This window comes from Poecilia reticulata, chromosome 2 (assembly GCF_904066995.2).
Source record: "Poecilia reticulata chromosome 2, P_reticulata-male-v2, whole genome shotgun sequence".
NCBI lineage: Eukaryota > Metazoa > Chordata > Actinopteri > Cyprinodontiformes > Poeciliidae > Poecilia > Poecilia reticulata.
The window spans coordinates 44,561,840-44,578,307 of NC_088831.1; the positions used below are offsets into that span (position 1 = coordinate 44,561,840).

Consider the following 16,468-nt stretch of genomic DNA (forward strand, 5'->3'; position numbering starts at 1 on the left):
TGTGGTGATTGGCGGTAAAGTGACAAAAAGCTACTGTGATTTTTAATTGGACATTTTAATATTGAAAAGACAGGACTGCACAGTGGGACATGTCTCGCCGTGCAGGTGTGGGTTCACTCCGGGGACTCCGGCTTCCCCCACGTTCAACCACATCAGTAGTCATCTTCATCCATTGTGAGATGTTTCATTCTAATTCAAAACAGAAAACCACATTAATTAATTAGAGGGAGATTTAGAGAAAGAAAATGTAAACAACGTGGAACAAAGAGAGAATTTTAGAGTCTGAACCGATACAAACTGGGAAAGATTCAGAAAACTGTCTTTCTGGGGAATCAATCAATCAATCAATCAATCAATCAATCAATCAAATTTTATTTGTATAGCACATTTCAGCAGCAAGACATTTCAAAGTGTTTTACATCATTAAAAATAAAAACAGTCATGTGGCATTGAATAAACAACCCAGAACAACAAAAAACATATATTTATGTATATAAATACATATATATAGATATGTATTTATATACAAATATATATGTAAATGTGTATATATATCTGCTTCTCTCTATAAATATATATAAATCTATATATAGATATGTATATCTATATATAGATGTCTATCTCTCTCTCTCTCTCTCTCTCTCTATATATGTATATATATATATATATATATATATATATATATATATATATATATATATATATATATATGCATGTATATATATGCATATATAAATATAGATATGTATATATATATATGCTTCTCTATTAATATATATAAATCTATATATAGGTATGTATGTATATCTATATATAGATGTCTATCTCTCTCTCTCTCTATATATATATATATATATATATATATATATATCTATATTTATATATGCATGTATATATATGCATATATAAATATAGATATGTATATATATATATGCTTCTCTATTAATATATATAAATCTATATATAGGTATGTATGTATATCTATATATAGATGTCTATCTCTCTCTCTATATATATGCATATATATACATGCATATAAATATATATATATATATATATATATATATACATATCTATATTTATATATGCATATATATACATGCATATATATAGACATGTATATATATATATATACATATCTATATATATGCATGTATATATATGCATATATAAATATAGATATGTATATATATATATATGCTTCTCTATTAATATATATAAATCTATATATAGATATGTATGTAAATCTATATATAGATGTCTCTCTCTCTCTCTATATATATATATATATATGCATATATATATGCATATATATGTATATATCTGCTTCTCTCTATAAATATATATAAATCTATATATAGATATGTATGTATATCTATATATAGATGTCTATCTCTCTCTATATATATATATATATATATATATATATATATATATATATATATATATATATATATATATATATATGAACAAGCCCCGGTAACCATCACTGTGGCAGATGTCCAAGACAGAGTCTCGGGTATGACAAACTGGACAGCACCAGGACCTGACATGATCCATGCCTACTGGCTTAAGAAACTCACTGCCCTCCATGAGCGACTGGCAGCTCAACTGAACCAGCTTCTACAAAATGGGACTCACCCTGAATGGTTAACTGAAGGGCGCACAATCCTGATACAGAAGGATCCCTCGAAGGGTTCAGTCCCATCCAACTATCGGCCAATAACCTGTCTCTCTACAACATGGAAGCTCATGTCAGGCATCATAGCGGCTAAGATAAGCGGGCACATGGATAAATACATGAGCAAGGCACAGAAGGGCATAGGCATAAATAGCAGAGGAGCCAAACACCAACTCCTTGTAGACCACACAGTCGCCCGAGACTGCAAAACCCGACACACCAACCTGTGTACCGCTTGGATTGATTACAAGAAAGCCTATGACTCAATGCCACACACTTGGATCATTGAATGCTTAGAGATGTACAACATCAATAGGACTCTAAGAGCCTTCATTGCAAACTCGATGGGGCTGTGGAAAACCACCCTTGAAGCCAACTGCAAACCACTTGCACAAGTATCCATCAAATGTGGCATATACCAAGGAGATGCTCTGTCCCCACTGCTGTTCTGCATAGGCCTGAACCCTCTCAGCCAAATCATCAACAAGACTGGCTACGGATACCGACTCAAGAATGAGGCCACGATCAGTCACCTCCTCTACATGGATGACATCAAGCTGTACGCCAAGAGCGAGCGAGACATCGACTCACTGATCCACACCACCAGGATCTACAGCACTGACATTGGGATGTCATTCGGACTAGAGAAGTGTGGTCGGATGGTTACAAAGAGAGGGAAGGTCGCCCACACAGAAGGGGTCTCACTCCCAGAAGGAACAATAGCAGACATAGAGCACAGCTACAAGTACCTGGGAATACCACAAGCAAATGGCAACCTCGATGAGGTCACAAGGAAAGGAGCCACAGCCAAATACCTCCAACGAATAAGGCAAGTTCTGAGAAGCCAGCTCAATGGCAAGAACAAGATCCGTGCAATAAACAGCTATGCCTTACCAGTAATCAGATACCCTGCCGGAATAATTAGCTGGCCAATGGAAGAGATGAAGGCCACGGATGTTAAGACTAGGAAGCTACTAACCATGCATGGAGGATTCCACCCCAAATCCAGCACCCTGAGACTGAACACGAGCCGTAAGGAAGGAGGCAGAGGACTAGTGAGTGTGAGAGCCACTGTCCAGGATGAAACATCCAAGATCCATAAATACATTAAGGACAAAGCCTCAACGGACGATGTGCTCAGCGAATGTCTCAGGCAATGGGGAACAGAAGACAAGGTGCTGGAGGTACCATCATGGGAGGACAAGCCCCTACATGGGATGTACCACCGACAAATAACTGAAGTGGCTGATGTCAGGAAAACCTACCAATGGCTGGAGAAAGCTGGACTCAAGGACAGCACAGAGGCTCTCATCCTGGCCGCCCAGGAACAGGCCCTAAACACCAGAGAGGCTCAGATCTACCACACCAGACAAGACCCAAGGTGTAGGTTGTGCAAGGAGGCCCCTGAGACAGTCCAGCACATAATAGCAGGGTGCAAGATGCTGGCAGGGAAAGCGTACATGGAACGACATAACCAAGTGGCGGGCATAGTGTACAGGAACATCTGTGCAGAATATGGACTGGAAGCCCCGAGATCAAAGTGGGGAACACCCCCAAAAGTGGTGGAGAATGACCGAGCTAAGATCCTGTGGGACTTCCAGATCCAGACAGACAAGATGGTAATGGAGAACCAACCGGACATTGTGGTGGTGGATAAAGAACAGAGGAAAGCCGTTGTGGTGGATGTAGCAATACCAAGTGATTACAACATCAGGAAAAAGGAGCATGAGAAATTGGAGAAATACCAGGGCCTCAGGGAGGAACTGGAAAAGACCTGGAAGGTGAAGACCACAGTGGTGCCTGTGGTCATCGGGGCCCTCGGGGCAGACAGTCACCCCCAAACTGGAGCAGTGGCTCAAACAGATCCCAGGAACAACATCAGACATCTCAGTCCAGAAATGTGCAGTTCTAGGCACAGCCAAGATACTGGAGGAGAACCTGAAGCTCCCAGGCCTCTGGTAGAGGACCCGAGCTCAGAGGATGAAACAGACCACCTGCGGAGGGTGAGAAGGGAATTTTTATTTTTTTAATATATATATATAAATATATATATATAAATATAAATATTCGGCTCTCAGATCCCAGTTTGTCCCCATTTACTGTAAATCAGTCGGATTTTCTTGGACGTCGTCTGAAATAAATGTCTCCAAATGAAAATACTGAGTTTTTATTCTGACATGTTGACATTTTTTGGATCAGAAAGATGATGAATGATGTCATAATAATAATAATACAACTGAAGCCACTGCAGTTTATCTGACTGCAGATGCATTCTGGGAACATGCCAAAGCTAGCAGGAGCTAGCAGAAGCTAATTAGCTTTCTGTTTCAGCACAGCTCCCATCTGATTTAGCATCAGTTTGTTTAGCATGCCTTCAGTTTTAGCACGCATTTTATTCTTTTGTAATTTCAGTTTTAGTATAAGTTAAATGTTAACATGAATTTAATTTTAGTATAAAATTTGTGTTGGCATAACTTTGGTTTTAGCCTGCGCTATGCTAACATTGAGGCTAAAACTTAAGCTTTTGTTTTTAGCATCTCTTCCATTTTTTGCATAACTTCAGTTTTAGCATAAACTCCATTTTTTAGCATTAATTCCATTCATTAGCATGTCTTTCATTTATTAGCATGACTTCCATTGTGGCTTTGTTGGCCCCTTTGGGCCACCGTAGAACAAGGATCCAAACGTCTTGGCTCTGTCTTAATGAGAGGATGGGGAGAACATCGTCTGAAGGAAACTCAGAAAGTCAAAGGCCAGTGGAGTCATATCTGCTTTTCTCTGGCTTTTCGTCCTGGTTTCTCTGACTCCTCCGCAGCCACCCGAGCGACCTGAAGCACCGCTTCCACCGCCACCAGTCGTCAGGCAGTCTCCACGGCAGCTTCAACCACAACCACCTTCAGGAGACCAGCCTGCCCCTGGTGGCCGAGGAGAACGACGACAAGGGGCCGGTGTACGACCCGAAGCAGGACGTCTTCGTCAGCCTCTTTGTAAGAATTAAAGGGCCGGTACAGCGTGTTCTCTATCCACGTTGAGCCATTTTACAGCACAATCCAGTAACTATGCTAACTTCAGGTGCTATAAAAATGGCATGTATATCAAATTTAATGCCTTGAAATTAGGGCTGTCTCTTTAAGAAGCTTCTGCTCTTTCAGAAACTCCACCTTCAGGAAGTCATTACAACATGGCTCCCATATTAACCCTTTAACGACATTTTTACCAGCGCTGCATATTCCATAGTTAGCATGTTAGCTAACTTTGGAATATGATCCAATTTTATCCTACACGCTACTGTATTTTATACTGAGTAGAGTAAATCGATGTTTATCAACATGCTAGTGATAGCATACATGCTAATGGTAGCAGTTACGCTAACATTAGCATTTAAGCTAACTTTGACGTAAAATCTCAATTTAACAGACTGAACAGAGTGAATAAATGTTACTCAACATGCTAGTGATAGCATACATGCTAATGGTAGCAGTTACGCTAACATTAGCATTTAAGCTAACTTTGACGTAAAATCTCAATTTAACATACTGAACAGAGTGAATAAATGTTACTCAACATGCTAGTGATAGCATACATGCTAATGGTAGCAGTTACGCTAACATTAGCATTTAAGCTAACTTTGACGTAAAATCTCAATTTAACATACTGAACAGAGTGAATAAATGTTACTCAACATGCTAGTGACACCATACATGCTCCACCAGATGTTTGCTAATTGCTGCTGGCTAGTCTGAAGGAGCAGCACACTGCTTCCTGCTGATCTGTGAGGCAGAGTCAGAGGAGGAGTTTCTGGTTTGCATTAGGACTTGAGACGCACCAGTAAGAAGCAGATGTTTCTGTTCGGCTCCCCCGTGCTGGACGCGACAGTAAAGAGGGAAACCTCTCCGCTGCTCTTCCTTCCCAGAAATCCCTCCACCCTGTGCCTCCGGAGCATCATCCAGCTGCTGCCAGGTCCCTCAAGCTGCTCGCCAAGATTCCCAAAGACGCCGAAGCCGTCATTGTTCTAGTCGGTAAGCGTTTCCACATCGTTATTTTTGAAAGTGCTGCCGGTGACGGAGATGAAGCCGCTCCTCTTGCTGTCGTTTCTCAGGATCGGTGGAGTTCCTGGAGCAGCCCGCCATGGCCTTCGTCCGGCTGAGCGAGGCCGTCGTCCTGGAGTCCGTGCTGGAGATTCCCGTCCCGGTCCGGTTTCTCTTCGTCCTGCTCGGCCCCAGCCAGTCCAACGTTGACTACCACGAGATCGGACGCTCCTTCGCCACGCTAATGTCTGAAAAGGTTCATTTTACAACTCCTGCGGACTCCGTTTAAGACATAACTCTCTGCGCAAATGTTAGCATTGAAGCTAACATTAGCATTCTAGCTAATTTTGATATAAATGGTCATTTTATAATGAATGGAGTTAAAATGTTACTCAACATGTTAGTGACAACATGCATACTATTCATAGCATTTTGGCTAATATCATTTTAGCTAGATTTAGCTAGCAAACCAATACTTGTGTTTGAGTACTTGATACCTGATAGCCTCAAGCTATTTATAGCTAACCTTAGCATTTTGCTAATTTTATGGTATACTCCTAAGGCTTACATTCTGAATTGAGTAAGTCAGTGTTAGCCAACATGCTAGTTATAGCACACATACTAATGTTAGCAGTGAACTAACATTAGCATTTTAGCTAGTTTTGACATTAAAGCTAAACTTATGATACCAAATGGAGTAAATCAATGTTAGTCAACATGCTAGTGACAGCACACATGCTGTTCATAGCATTGTAGCTTCATGGATGCAGAGCAGCGGCGAGAGGAGGAGGAAAGTCAAACCATCCATCGGCCAACATTCAGATCCCCTACTCCAGCATCTTTCTAACCAAACGGCCACATAGAGAAGCTGCAAAAGCAAAGGAGGTGGATTAGCAGTGCTTACCAGAAACCGATGGTGTCATCCAGGACATGTTGCTGTTAATTTTGTCTCGTTGCTGTCCGGTCCGGTTCTGTTTGGTTGCAGAACTTCCACGAGGTGGCGTACTTCGCAGACGACAGGCAGGACCTCCTGAACGGCATCAACGAGTTCCTGGACTGCAGCATCGTCATCCCGCCGTCGGACGTGGAGGGCAAAGACCTGCTGAAGACGGTGGCCGACTTCCAGAAGCAGCTGCTGCGCAAGAGGAGGGAGCGAGAAGGCAAGAAGCTCCCGTCCGCCTACGGAGCGGAGCAGGACAGCAAAGGTACCGGGTCAGAACCCGCAGCAGGCACTGCGCTCCGATTCCTCACTTAGTTGTTTACTTCATTTTTCATTTTTTACATCCTTATTTTTTCCCCCGTTTGCTCATTTATTTTTTCAGATTTATCATTTATTTACTCTTTAGTTTTCATTATTTGTCATTGTTTTATTTCCTTACCAAGTGCCTAAAAGGCCCCCGCGCCACACCTTGAACCCCGCTGACCTGTATCTTCCTCCCAGCAGCCGAGGCGAGTCCGGAGGAAGAGGAGGAGGCGGAGCAGGAAGTGGACCCTCTGAAGCGCTCAGGCGTCCCGTTCGGGGGCCTGATCCACGACATGCGCCGCCGCTACCCGCAGTACGTCAGCGACCTGCGGGACGCCCTGGACACGCAGTGCGTCGCCGCCGTCATCTTCATCTACTTCGCCGCGCTGTCGCCCACCATCACGTTCGGAGGCCTGCTGGGTAAGCCGCGTCGCCATAGCAACCCCGCCGCTGACGCGCCGCCGCTGACGCTCCTCTGCTCTGATTCTCGTTCCAGGGGAGAAAACCGAAGGCCTGATGGGCGTGACCGAGCTCATCGTTTCCACGGCAACACTGGGGGTTATCTTCTCCCTGCTGGCCGGTCAGCCGCTCCTCATCATCGGTTTCTCCGGACCGCTGCTGGTGTTCGAAGAGGCTTTCTACAAGGTGACCAGCCAGCGAACCGGGTTGGGACTTGTTAGCACCCGTTAGCATCAGTTAGTGTTGGTTAGCATCAGTTACTGTTGGTTAGCACCAGTTAGTGTTGGTTAGCATCAGTTAGTGTTGGTTAGCACCAGTTAGCATCAGTTAGTGTTGGTTAGCATCAGTTAGTGTTGGTTAGCACCAGTTAGCATCAGTTACTGTTGGTTAGAATCAGTTAGTGTTGGTTAACACCAGTTAGCATCAGTTAGTGTTGGTTAGCACCAGTTAGCATCAGTTAGTGTTGGTTAGCATCAGTTAGTGTTGGTTATCATCAGTTAGCATCGGTTAGCATCAGTTAGCATTGGTTAGCATCAGTTAGTGTTGGTTAGCATCAGTTAGCATTGGTTAGTACCAGTTAGTGTTGGCTAGAATCAGTTAGGGCTAGTAAGCATCGGTTAGCATCAGATAGCAACATTTAGTGTTGGTTAACATCAGTTAGGGTAGTTTATTCTTGGTAAGCATCAGTTAGTGTTGGCTAGCATCAGTTAGCATCAGTTAGTGGTGGTTAGCATCGGTTGTTTATTCTTGGTTAGCATCAGTTAGCTTTGGTTAGCATCAGTGTTGGTTAACATCAGTTAGCTTTGGTTAGCTCGCTAACTCCTTGTCTGTCTCAGTTCTGTCAGGCGCATGACTTTGAGTACCTGACCGGCCGCGTCTGGATCGGCTTCTGGCTCATCTTCATTGTCCTGGTGATCGTGGCGGCAGAGGGAAGTTTCCTGGTCCGCTACATCTCACCGTTCACCCAGGAGATCTTCGCCTTCCTCATTTCCCTCATCTTCATCTACGAAACCTTCTCCAAGCTCATCAAGGTCACAGATTTTTACTTTTAACACTTACTTGGAATGAGACAGATAATCTGCCTTCTCTCAGTGCTAACTAGAAATAACCTTGCAAGCTAGGCTAGCATTCAAGATTCAAATAACATTGAATGCTAGCAACCAATGAGGCTAGCATAGGGTCATTGGTCGCTATGCTGCTTAGCATAGCATCTTATGACGGCAGATAAATGATTTTCCAGTAACTAAGTTGTTTCTCCACCTACGTCTAGCAGCGAGTACATGAGGATGATTGACAGCGCTAAGCCCCTCCTCCTGGCTCTGATTGGTTGTTTTTGTTGCATTTCTTCAGACGGCGATGGCAGCTCAGGGAGGAGATCGATCTTTTCACAAATTATGTCCTGACACCAAACTTTCTTTTCAGCGAAGCTGAACAGTTAAACGATGAATATCTTCTCCTTATTAAGCTAACCCCTCTCAGTGCGGCTAACCGTGATAGCATCTTCTTGCTTCCAGGTGTTTAAGGAGCATCCGCTGATGACGGTTTACCCGTCGGACTCCACCGTGGATGTGGACGGTCCGGTCCTCAACCAGCCCAACACGGCCCTCCTGTCCCTGGTGCTCATGATAGGAACCTTCTTCGTTGCTTTTTTCCTCAGGAAGTTCAGAAACAGTCGCTTTCTGGGCGGCAAGGTAACAGTTTTCACCTGTAACTGAGTTTATGCTAACAGGTTAGCATCACATTATGCGTTTTTTACGGCATCGTTTTAATGTACATGCTCATTTTATAAATAATGGGAAAGTGAAGATTCTTGAGATTCCAACAATGCATGCAGAACAAAAATAAACACAGTAAACACTTTTATCAAGCCACTCAGAAATATGACATAATGTCAAACCCTCTATTTGAAGCCTCGATACCATGTTGTGTAGCGCTTTAGCATTAGCTTCCTCTACATACCATGTTGTGTAGCGCTTTAGCATTAGCTTCCTCTACATACCATGTTGTGTAGCGCTTTAGCATTAGCTTCCTCTACATACCACGTTGTGTAGCGCTTTAGCATTAGCTTCCTCTACATACCATGTTGTGTAGCGCTTTAGCATTAGCTTCCTCTACATACCACGTTGTGTAGCGCTTTAGCATTAGCTTCCTCTACATACCATGTTGTGTAGCGCTTTAGCATTAGCTTCCTCTACTTACCATGTTGGTTTAGCATTAGCTTCCTCTATATACCATGTTGGTGTAGCATTTAGCATTAGCTTCCTCTACATACCATGTCGTGTAGCGCTTTAGCATTAGCTTCCTCTACATAACATGTTGGTGTAGCATTTAGCATTAGCTTCCTCTACATACCATGTTGGTGTAGCATTTAGCATTAGCTTCCTCTACATACCAAGTTGTGTAGCGCTTTAGCATTAGATTCCTCTACATACAATGTTGGTGTAGCATTTAGCATTAGCTTCCTCTACATACCATGTTGGTGTAGCATTTAGCATTAGCTTCCTCTACATAACATGTTGGTGTAGCATTTAGCATTAGCTTCCTCTACATACCATATTGGTGTAGCATTTAGCACTAGCTTCCTCTACATACCATGTTGGTGTAGCACAGCTAACTCTTTAGTTGGCGGTGCCCACTGCTGGTTGGACTGTAAAATGTATATTAGCATAAAATAGCGTATATTAGCATAAAGTAGCCAAAAGCCAACAGTGGAAACGAGGGATTCTCCTCCTCACTCAGCTGAGATTAGGATGCTCTTAACCGTTTTAGCTGCCATAATCCTGGTGAATTTGCTGTTTTTTGACGTTTCCTCACTTTTCTTTCTCAGGCTAGAAGAATAATCGGCGACTTCGGGATTCCCATCTCCATCCTGCTGTCCGTCCTGGTGGACATCTCCATTCCTGACACCTACACTCAGGTGAGCTCAGGCCGTGGCGTCCGTGGCGTCGACGTTACGGAGGTGTCATCTCTTCCCGTCTGTCCTTCAGAAACTCAACGTGCCGTCCGGGTTTTCCGTCACGTCTCCCGACAAGAGAGGCTGGCTCATCAGTCCGTTCGGAGACAAGCAGCCGTTCCCGACATGGATGATGGGAGCGTCCGTCGTTCCCGCTCTCCTCGTCTTCATCCTCATCTTCATGGAAACGCAGATCACCTCGTGCGTCGACACATCCGGATGTTTACGCGTCGTTTACGGACATGGAAAACTCGGAATGTTGATATTCATCTCATGTGTTTTCAAGTTTTTTTCCAGAAAGATTGGAAAGTCGAAAATTTGTGTGAAAATTTAATCTGAGAAATTCTTCAGAAAATGGAAGAAATTTCTGAACTCAGAAAGTTTAAAATTTGCACAGAAAATATGAAATTTTTTTAGATTTAAATGTCAAAATATTCATTTGGTAGAAAAATTTGGTAAGTTTGGGATTAACAAATAATAAAAAAAAAATTATAATAAAATTCTCAGATTGAAAAGTGAAAGTATTTTTTAGATCTGAAATTTGCAAAAAAAAAAAAAGAAAAAACTTGGAAATTTCTGAGATTTTAAAAGGTTTAAAATTTTCTTTGGGGGGGGGGGGGGGAGTGAAAATTTTGGTTTCAAATGTTTTTTACTTTTGGAAATTTTCTGAAATTTTAAGTTTTTCTAGCAAATTGTTGACTTAAAATTCCAGAATTTTTTTTTTTTCTAACTTTTGTAATTTTCTTGAAAATGTTTGAATTAACCTCAAAATTTGTTTTTTCAAACGACTTTTCAACCAGCGAAGCTCAGAAAGTTTGTTTGTTTCTAGAAAATTTCTAGAGATGAATCAGAAAGTTTCCAAGTTTTTCAAGCAAATATTTGGTTTTGAAACTTCAAAATTTGGTAAGTTTGGGATTAACAAATAGCTTAAAAAAGTAATAATAGAAAGCTCTGAGATTGAAAAGTGAAAGTATTTTTTAGATTTGAAATTTGCAAAAAAAGAAAAAAAAAACTTTGAAATTTCTGAGATTTAAAATTTTCTTAGGGGGAAAAAAGTGGAAATTTTGGTTTCAAATGTTGAACATTTTTTACTTTTGGAAATTTTCTGAAATTTTAAGTTTTTCTAGCAAATTGTTGACTTTTAAAATTCCAAAATTTATTTATTTTTTTCTAACTTTTGTAATTTTCTTGAAAATGTCTGAATTGACCTCAAAATGTGTTTTTTCAAACCACTTTTCAACCAGCGGAGCTCAGAAAGTTTGTTTCTAGAAAATTTCTAGAGATGAATCAGAAAATGTTCAAATATTTGGCTTTGAAACTTGAAAATTTCCAGGTTTGTTTTTCTAGAAAATGTCTGAGGACTTTTGAGTGAATTTTAGAACCTCAGGATTTTCCAGGTTTATTTTCCGGAATCTTCCTGATCTGTGTTTGTGTTTTCCGGCCCGGATTCGCCGCCTGCCCTCAGGCTGATCGTCAGTAAGAAGGAGCGCCGCCTGATGAAAGGCTCCGGCTTCCACCTGGACCTGCTGCTCATCGTGGTGCTGGGCGCCGTCTGCCCGCTCTTCGGCCTGCCGTGGCTCACCGCCGCCACGGTGCGCTCCGTGACGCACGTCAACGCGCTGACGGTGATGAGCAAAGCCACGGCGCCCGGAGAGAAGCCCGTGATCCAGGAGGTGAAGGAGCAGCGGCTGACCGGCCTGCTGGTGGCCGTGCTGGTCGGTGAGCAGAAACCCAGCCCGCAGCTCTTCCTTCCACTCAATTTTCCAATAATATAAGTGGATTGATGTCTTCTTGCACAGCTCTGCCACTAATTTAATGCTGCTTCGCTGAAACTGTGATTTTTGTTGGCTGGAGGTCGAATTTATCTAAATTTAAAGAAATTCATCAATTAACATGTTACTTTTTACTAGCACAATTTTTTCTTCCACTTAACTTTCCAGGTTTTCAGTTTTTGACAGCTGTAAGACAAAATGATCAAAATTAAACTAAAAGAAAACCAGCTGGTAAAATTGTGCAAATATTTTCCTAAAACATGTTATTTTCCTCGCAGTTTTTCCTTCCACTTAACTTTCTAAATTTTGCATTTCCCCTTCACTGTAAACTAAAAATATTAAAATTGAAATAAAGATTAATCAGTTTTATTTGGCTGCACAGTGGCGCAGTTGGTAGAGCTGTTGCCTTGCAGCAAGAAGGTTCTGGGTTCGATTCCCGGTCTTTCTGCATGGAGTCTCCATGTTCTCCCTGTGCATGGTGGGTTTTCTCCAGGTACTCCAGTTTCCTCCCACAGTCCAGAAACATGACTGTCAGGTTAACTGGCCTCTCCAAATTGCCCCTAGGTGTGAGTGTGTGTGTGCATGGTTGTGTGTCTTTGTGTTGCCCTGCGACAGACTGGCGACCTGTCCAGGTGACCCCGCCTCTCACCCGGAACGTTGCTGGAGAGGCAGCAGCACCTCCTGACCCCACTGAGGGACAAGGGTGTTAGAAAATGGATGAATGGACAGTTTTATTTGTAAAATTGGATACATCTTTCAATTAATGTGTTTTTCTTAGCAGTTTTTCCTTCCACTTGATTTTCCTAGATTTTGGTTTTCATCAGCTGTACGACAGATTGGGACAAAATTAAAATAAACGCTTCTTTTTTTGTAAAATTGTTTTTAAAAAAATACGTTTTGTTGGTAAAAATAGGTTAGTAGTTTTTCCTTCCGCTGAACTTTGGGGGTTTCTGCTGTGAGCTGAGACCCAGACGGAGCGTCTGGGCCGCTCGGTCTGGCGCTCGGCCCCTGCGGTGTGATCATGTGACTCTTCCTGCGCCGCTGCAGGCATGTCCATCGTGATGACCGACGTCCTGCGCCACATCCCGCTCGCCGTCCTCTTCGGCATCTTCCTCTACATGGGCGTCACCTCGCTGACCGGCATCCAGCTCTACGAGCGCATCACGCTCATGGTGACTCCCGCCAAGCACCACCCGGACCACATCTACGTCACCAAGGTAACCCGGGTCGCCCGTTGCCACGGAGACGCTGCTGGCCGCATCACGTCTCCGCGGTCCTGGTGCAGGAATCGGATCTTCATCCTCCAGGATTTCTGATCGTTGTCAGCAGTGGCTCCCAACTGCTAGCTGAAGAGTTAGCTGCGCTAATGCTAAAGCGCTAACTTTAATTAAGGGAAGCTAAATGCGCTCAACATTTTCACGCGATGTGGGAAATAATTAAAAGCTGCAGATAAACACCCAGCAGTTTCTTTCTGAAATAAGAAAATAAACATTTTATTGCTCAGAACTCAGACGGCCTGAATCCTTCAGCGAAACTTAATTTCCCTTCGTTCATAAAGTGATTTTGATTTTTAACTCGGTTGAACTGAAAATCCTTCGAATGTATAGGATTAATAACTGGAGATTTTCTTGTAGTGGCAGGTGCAGCTAGTGGGGCATATTTACAGACTCAGAAATCAGTTTTTTTATCTCATCCAAATACAAAATCTTCACATTTTGTTGCTTTTTGTCTTTTTCTGAGTCTGTTTTCACCATCATGTTTTTCTAAGAGGCCTCAGACTCGGGGCAGTTCCCCCAGCGGCCACCAGATGGAGCCAGAAACGCATGTCTGTGTTTCCTGACGGAGGCCGTTTGTGCTGCAGGTGAGGACGTGGCGCATGAACATGTTCACCGCCATCCAGCTGGCCTGCATCGTGGCGCTGTGGGTGGTGAAGTCCACCGTGGCGTCGCTGGCCTTCCCCTTCATCCTCATCATGACCGTGCCGCTGCGCCGCCTCGTCCTCTCCAGGATCTTCGAGGAGCGCGAGCTGCAGGCGGTACGTCTGGCCGCCGCCGCCGCCGTGTTTCAGCGACACGGCGGCCATGTTTGGTCCTCAGATCCGGGGTGAAATTGCGTTTTAATTAAACTGAGCCTCATCCAGGTGTTTTATACTGAACTGAGCCTCATCCAGGTGTTTTAATTGAACTGAGCCTCATCCAGGTGTTTTTACCTGAACTGAGACTCATCCAGGTGTTTTTACCTGAACTGAGCCTCATCCAGGTGTTTTTATTGAACTGAGCCTCATCCAGGTGTTTTTACCTGAACTGAGCCTCATCCAGGTGTTTTATACTGAACTGAGCCTCATCCAGGTGTTTTTATTGAACTGAGCCTCATCCAGGTGTTTTTACCTGAACTGAGCCTCATCCAGGTGTTTTTACCTGAACTGGGCCTCATCCAGGTGTTTTACCTGAACTGAGCCTCATCCAGGTGTTTTACCTGAACTGAGCCTCATCCAGGTGTTTTACCTGAACTCAGCCTCATCCAGGTGTTTTTATTTAACTGAGCCTCATCCAGGTGTTTTACCTGAACTCAGCCTCATCCAGGTGTTTTAATTGAACTGAGCCTCATCCAGGTGTTTTTATTTAACTGAGCCTCATCCAGGTGTTTTTATTTAACTGAGCCTCATCCAGGTGTTTTAATTGAACTGAGCCTCATCCAGGTGTTTTTATTGAACTGAGCCTCATCCAGGTGTTTTACCTGAACTGAGCCTCATCCAGGTGTTTTTCAGTTTCGTTTCTGTCTAAAATCCACGTTTGTTGCTCGTTTTAAGACGATTTCTCCTTCGCAGCTGGACTGCGACGAAGACTCCCCCAACTTCGACGAAGACGGCCGAGACGAATACAACGAGATCCACATGCTGGTCTGAAGACCAGAACCGGTTCCTGCTGCGGCGCCGCCGGGTCGGAGCTCCCAGAACCGCGTCACTCTGACGGCTTCAACCTTCCAGAAATCAGACGCTCCAGCCTCTGATGGTCCTTCTGTCCCTTTACGCTGCAGGTCTGGGAAAAGTGCAATGCGGAGACAAACCTGAGGAATCGGAGCTGCCTCTTCCGCTGCTCTGCCGCAGAAACTGACCGTCTGCCGGCCGAACTGAAACTCTGAGGAAATCTGTTAGTAGTTCGATCCCTGAACGTATAAATATATATTACTCACACCCACCCAACCTTCATTTTCTACTCTGTGTTTATTTTCTGTGTGAAATTCAGTCAAAATCTGGATTGTGTGGAAGGACAGAAAGAGCGAAAAGTGACAGTAAGTGGGAGAAAAATGGCTGATTTTTAAATTCAGTGTTGTTGCGTAACCGTCCTTTAAAGGTTTTGGTGAGGATTTAGTGGATTACGTCACAATGTTTCTGCTTTATGGTGACTTTTATATACTGATCTTTTAATCCATTTAAAAAAAAAAATCTGATTCAGAAATACGACGGTGTGTTTGTGCCGTTGAAGATGGGGAAAAAAAAGAAACGCAGAAATTTGGAGATCCAAGTCGGGTTGGAAATATTCCAGTTTTTTCTAGAAAATTTCTGAGATTAATTTCAAACGTTTTCAAGCAAATTTTTTTTACTTTTCAAACTTTTTCAGATTAATCCAGAAATATTCTTAAGAAAAAAAAAAATTGGAAATTTCAGTTTCAAACATCAAAAATTGTCGACATTGAAACTTCCTGAGATTTATTTACATTTTTTTTTTTGCATATTTTCAAGAAAATGTTCGACTTTTCAAACTTTTTTTTTTAAATCTCAGAAATCTTCTAGAAAAATCGTTAAAATTTCTGAGTTTAAAAAGTTGAAAATTGTCAAATTGAAACTCAGAAATTTACTTTTTTGTAGAAAATTTCTGAGATTAATCTCAAAACTTGTGGATTTTTTGGTGAACTCCTTGTTTTTGTTTGTTTTTATCTAAAAAACATGCAAGAAACTCATCGTTGCATAACTTGAGAAGCAGCTGTGTTAATCGCTAACGGGACCATCGTAACGTTACGATCTTAATGAAAAACAATCACGTCAGCAGAAAATCGTAATTGAGCATCACGGCCTGCTCCGTGACGTTAGCCTGAGCGGCTAACTGCTAGCTGCTTGGCTACAATCTTCTACACAATGTCAATATGTTAGCTAATATGCTAATGTTTCCTTTGCTAGCATAAGTTAATCAGCTCTGAGTTGCACCAACGTTAGCTGGTGTTGCTGCTTTCAGCAGGTTGGAAACAGGAAGTAGTTCCTCAGAGCAGGAAGTTATTTCATAAGTTCTTCATACTGTGAATCTCTCCTCTGGAATCCAGCAGCTTTTTGGATAG

General features: G+C 42.7%; 1 protein-coding gene across 8 annotated transcripts in view; it reads left to right on the forward strand.

Annotated features, from left to right (window-relative positions):
• Positions 1-15,695, forward strand: part of slc4a3 (solute carrier family 4 member 3) — a 44,956-nt gene extending 29,261 nt beyond the window's left edge. For 6 of the 8 annotated variants that reach the window (XM_017302450.2, XM_017302446.2, XM_081604717.1 and 3 more), the window contains 14 exons: positions 4,497-4,668; positions 5,595-5,700; positions 5,781-5,965; positions 6,695-6,914; positions 7,151-7,372; positions 7,449-7,597; positions 8,248-8,442; positions 8,926-9,102; positions 10,239-10,328; positions 10,399-10,565; positions 11,830-12,083; positions 13,184-13,353; positions 13,998-14,171; positions 14,964-15,695. In XM_017302450.2, coding sequence (XP_017157939.1) covers positions 4,497-4,668; positions 5,595-5,700; positions 5,781-5,965; positions 6,695-6,914; positions 7,151-7,372; positions 7,449-7,597; positions 8,248-8,442; positions 8,926-9,102; positions 10,239-10,328; positions 10,399-10,565; positions 11,830-12,083; positions 13,184-13,353; positions 13,998-14,171; positions 14,964-15,041 — 2,359 coding nt within the window. In that variant the 3' untranslated portion in view covers positions 15,042-15,695. The remainder of the gene's footprint in view (positions 1-4,496; positions 4,669-5,594; positions 5,701-5,780; positions 5,966-6,694; positions 6,915-7,150; positions 7,373-7,448; positions 7,598-8,247; positions 8,443-8,925; positions 9,103-10,238; positions 10,329-10,398; positions 10,566-11,829; positions 12,084-13,183; positions 13,354-13,997; positions 14,172-14,963) is intronic. The other 2 variants (XM_017302448.2, XM_008404233.3) reach the window with 2 other exon arrangements.
• The last annotated feature ends 773 nt before the right edge of the window (positions 15,696-16,468 follow it).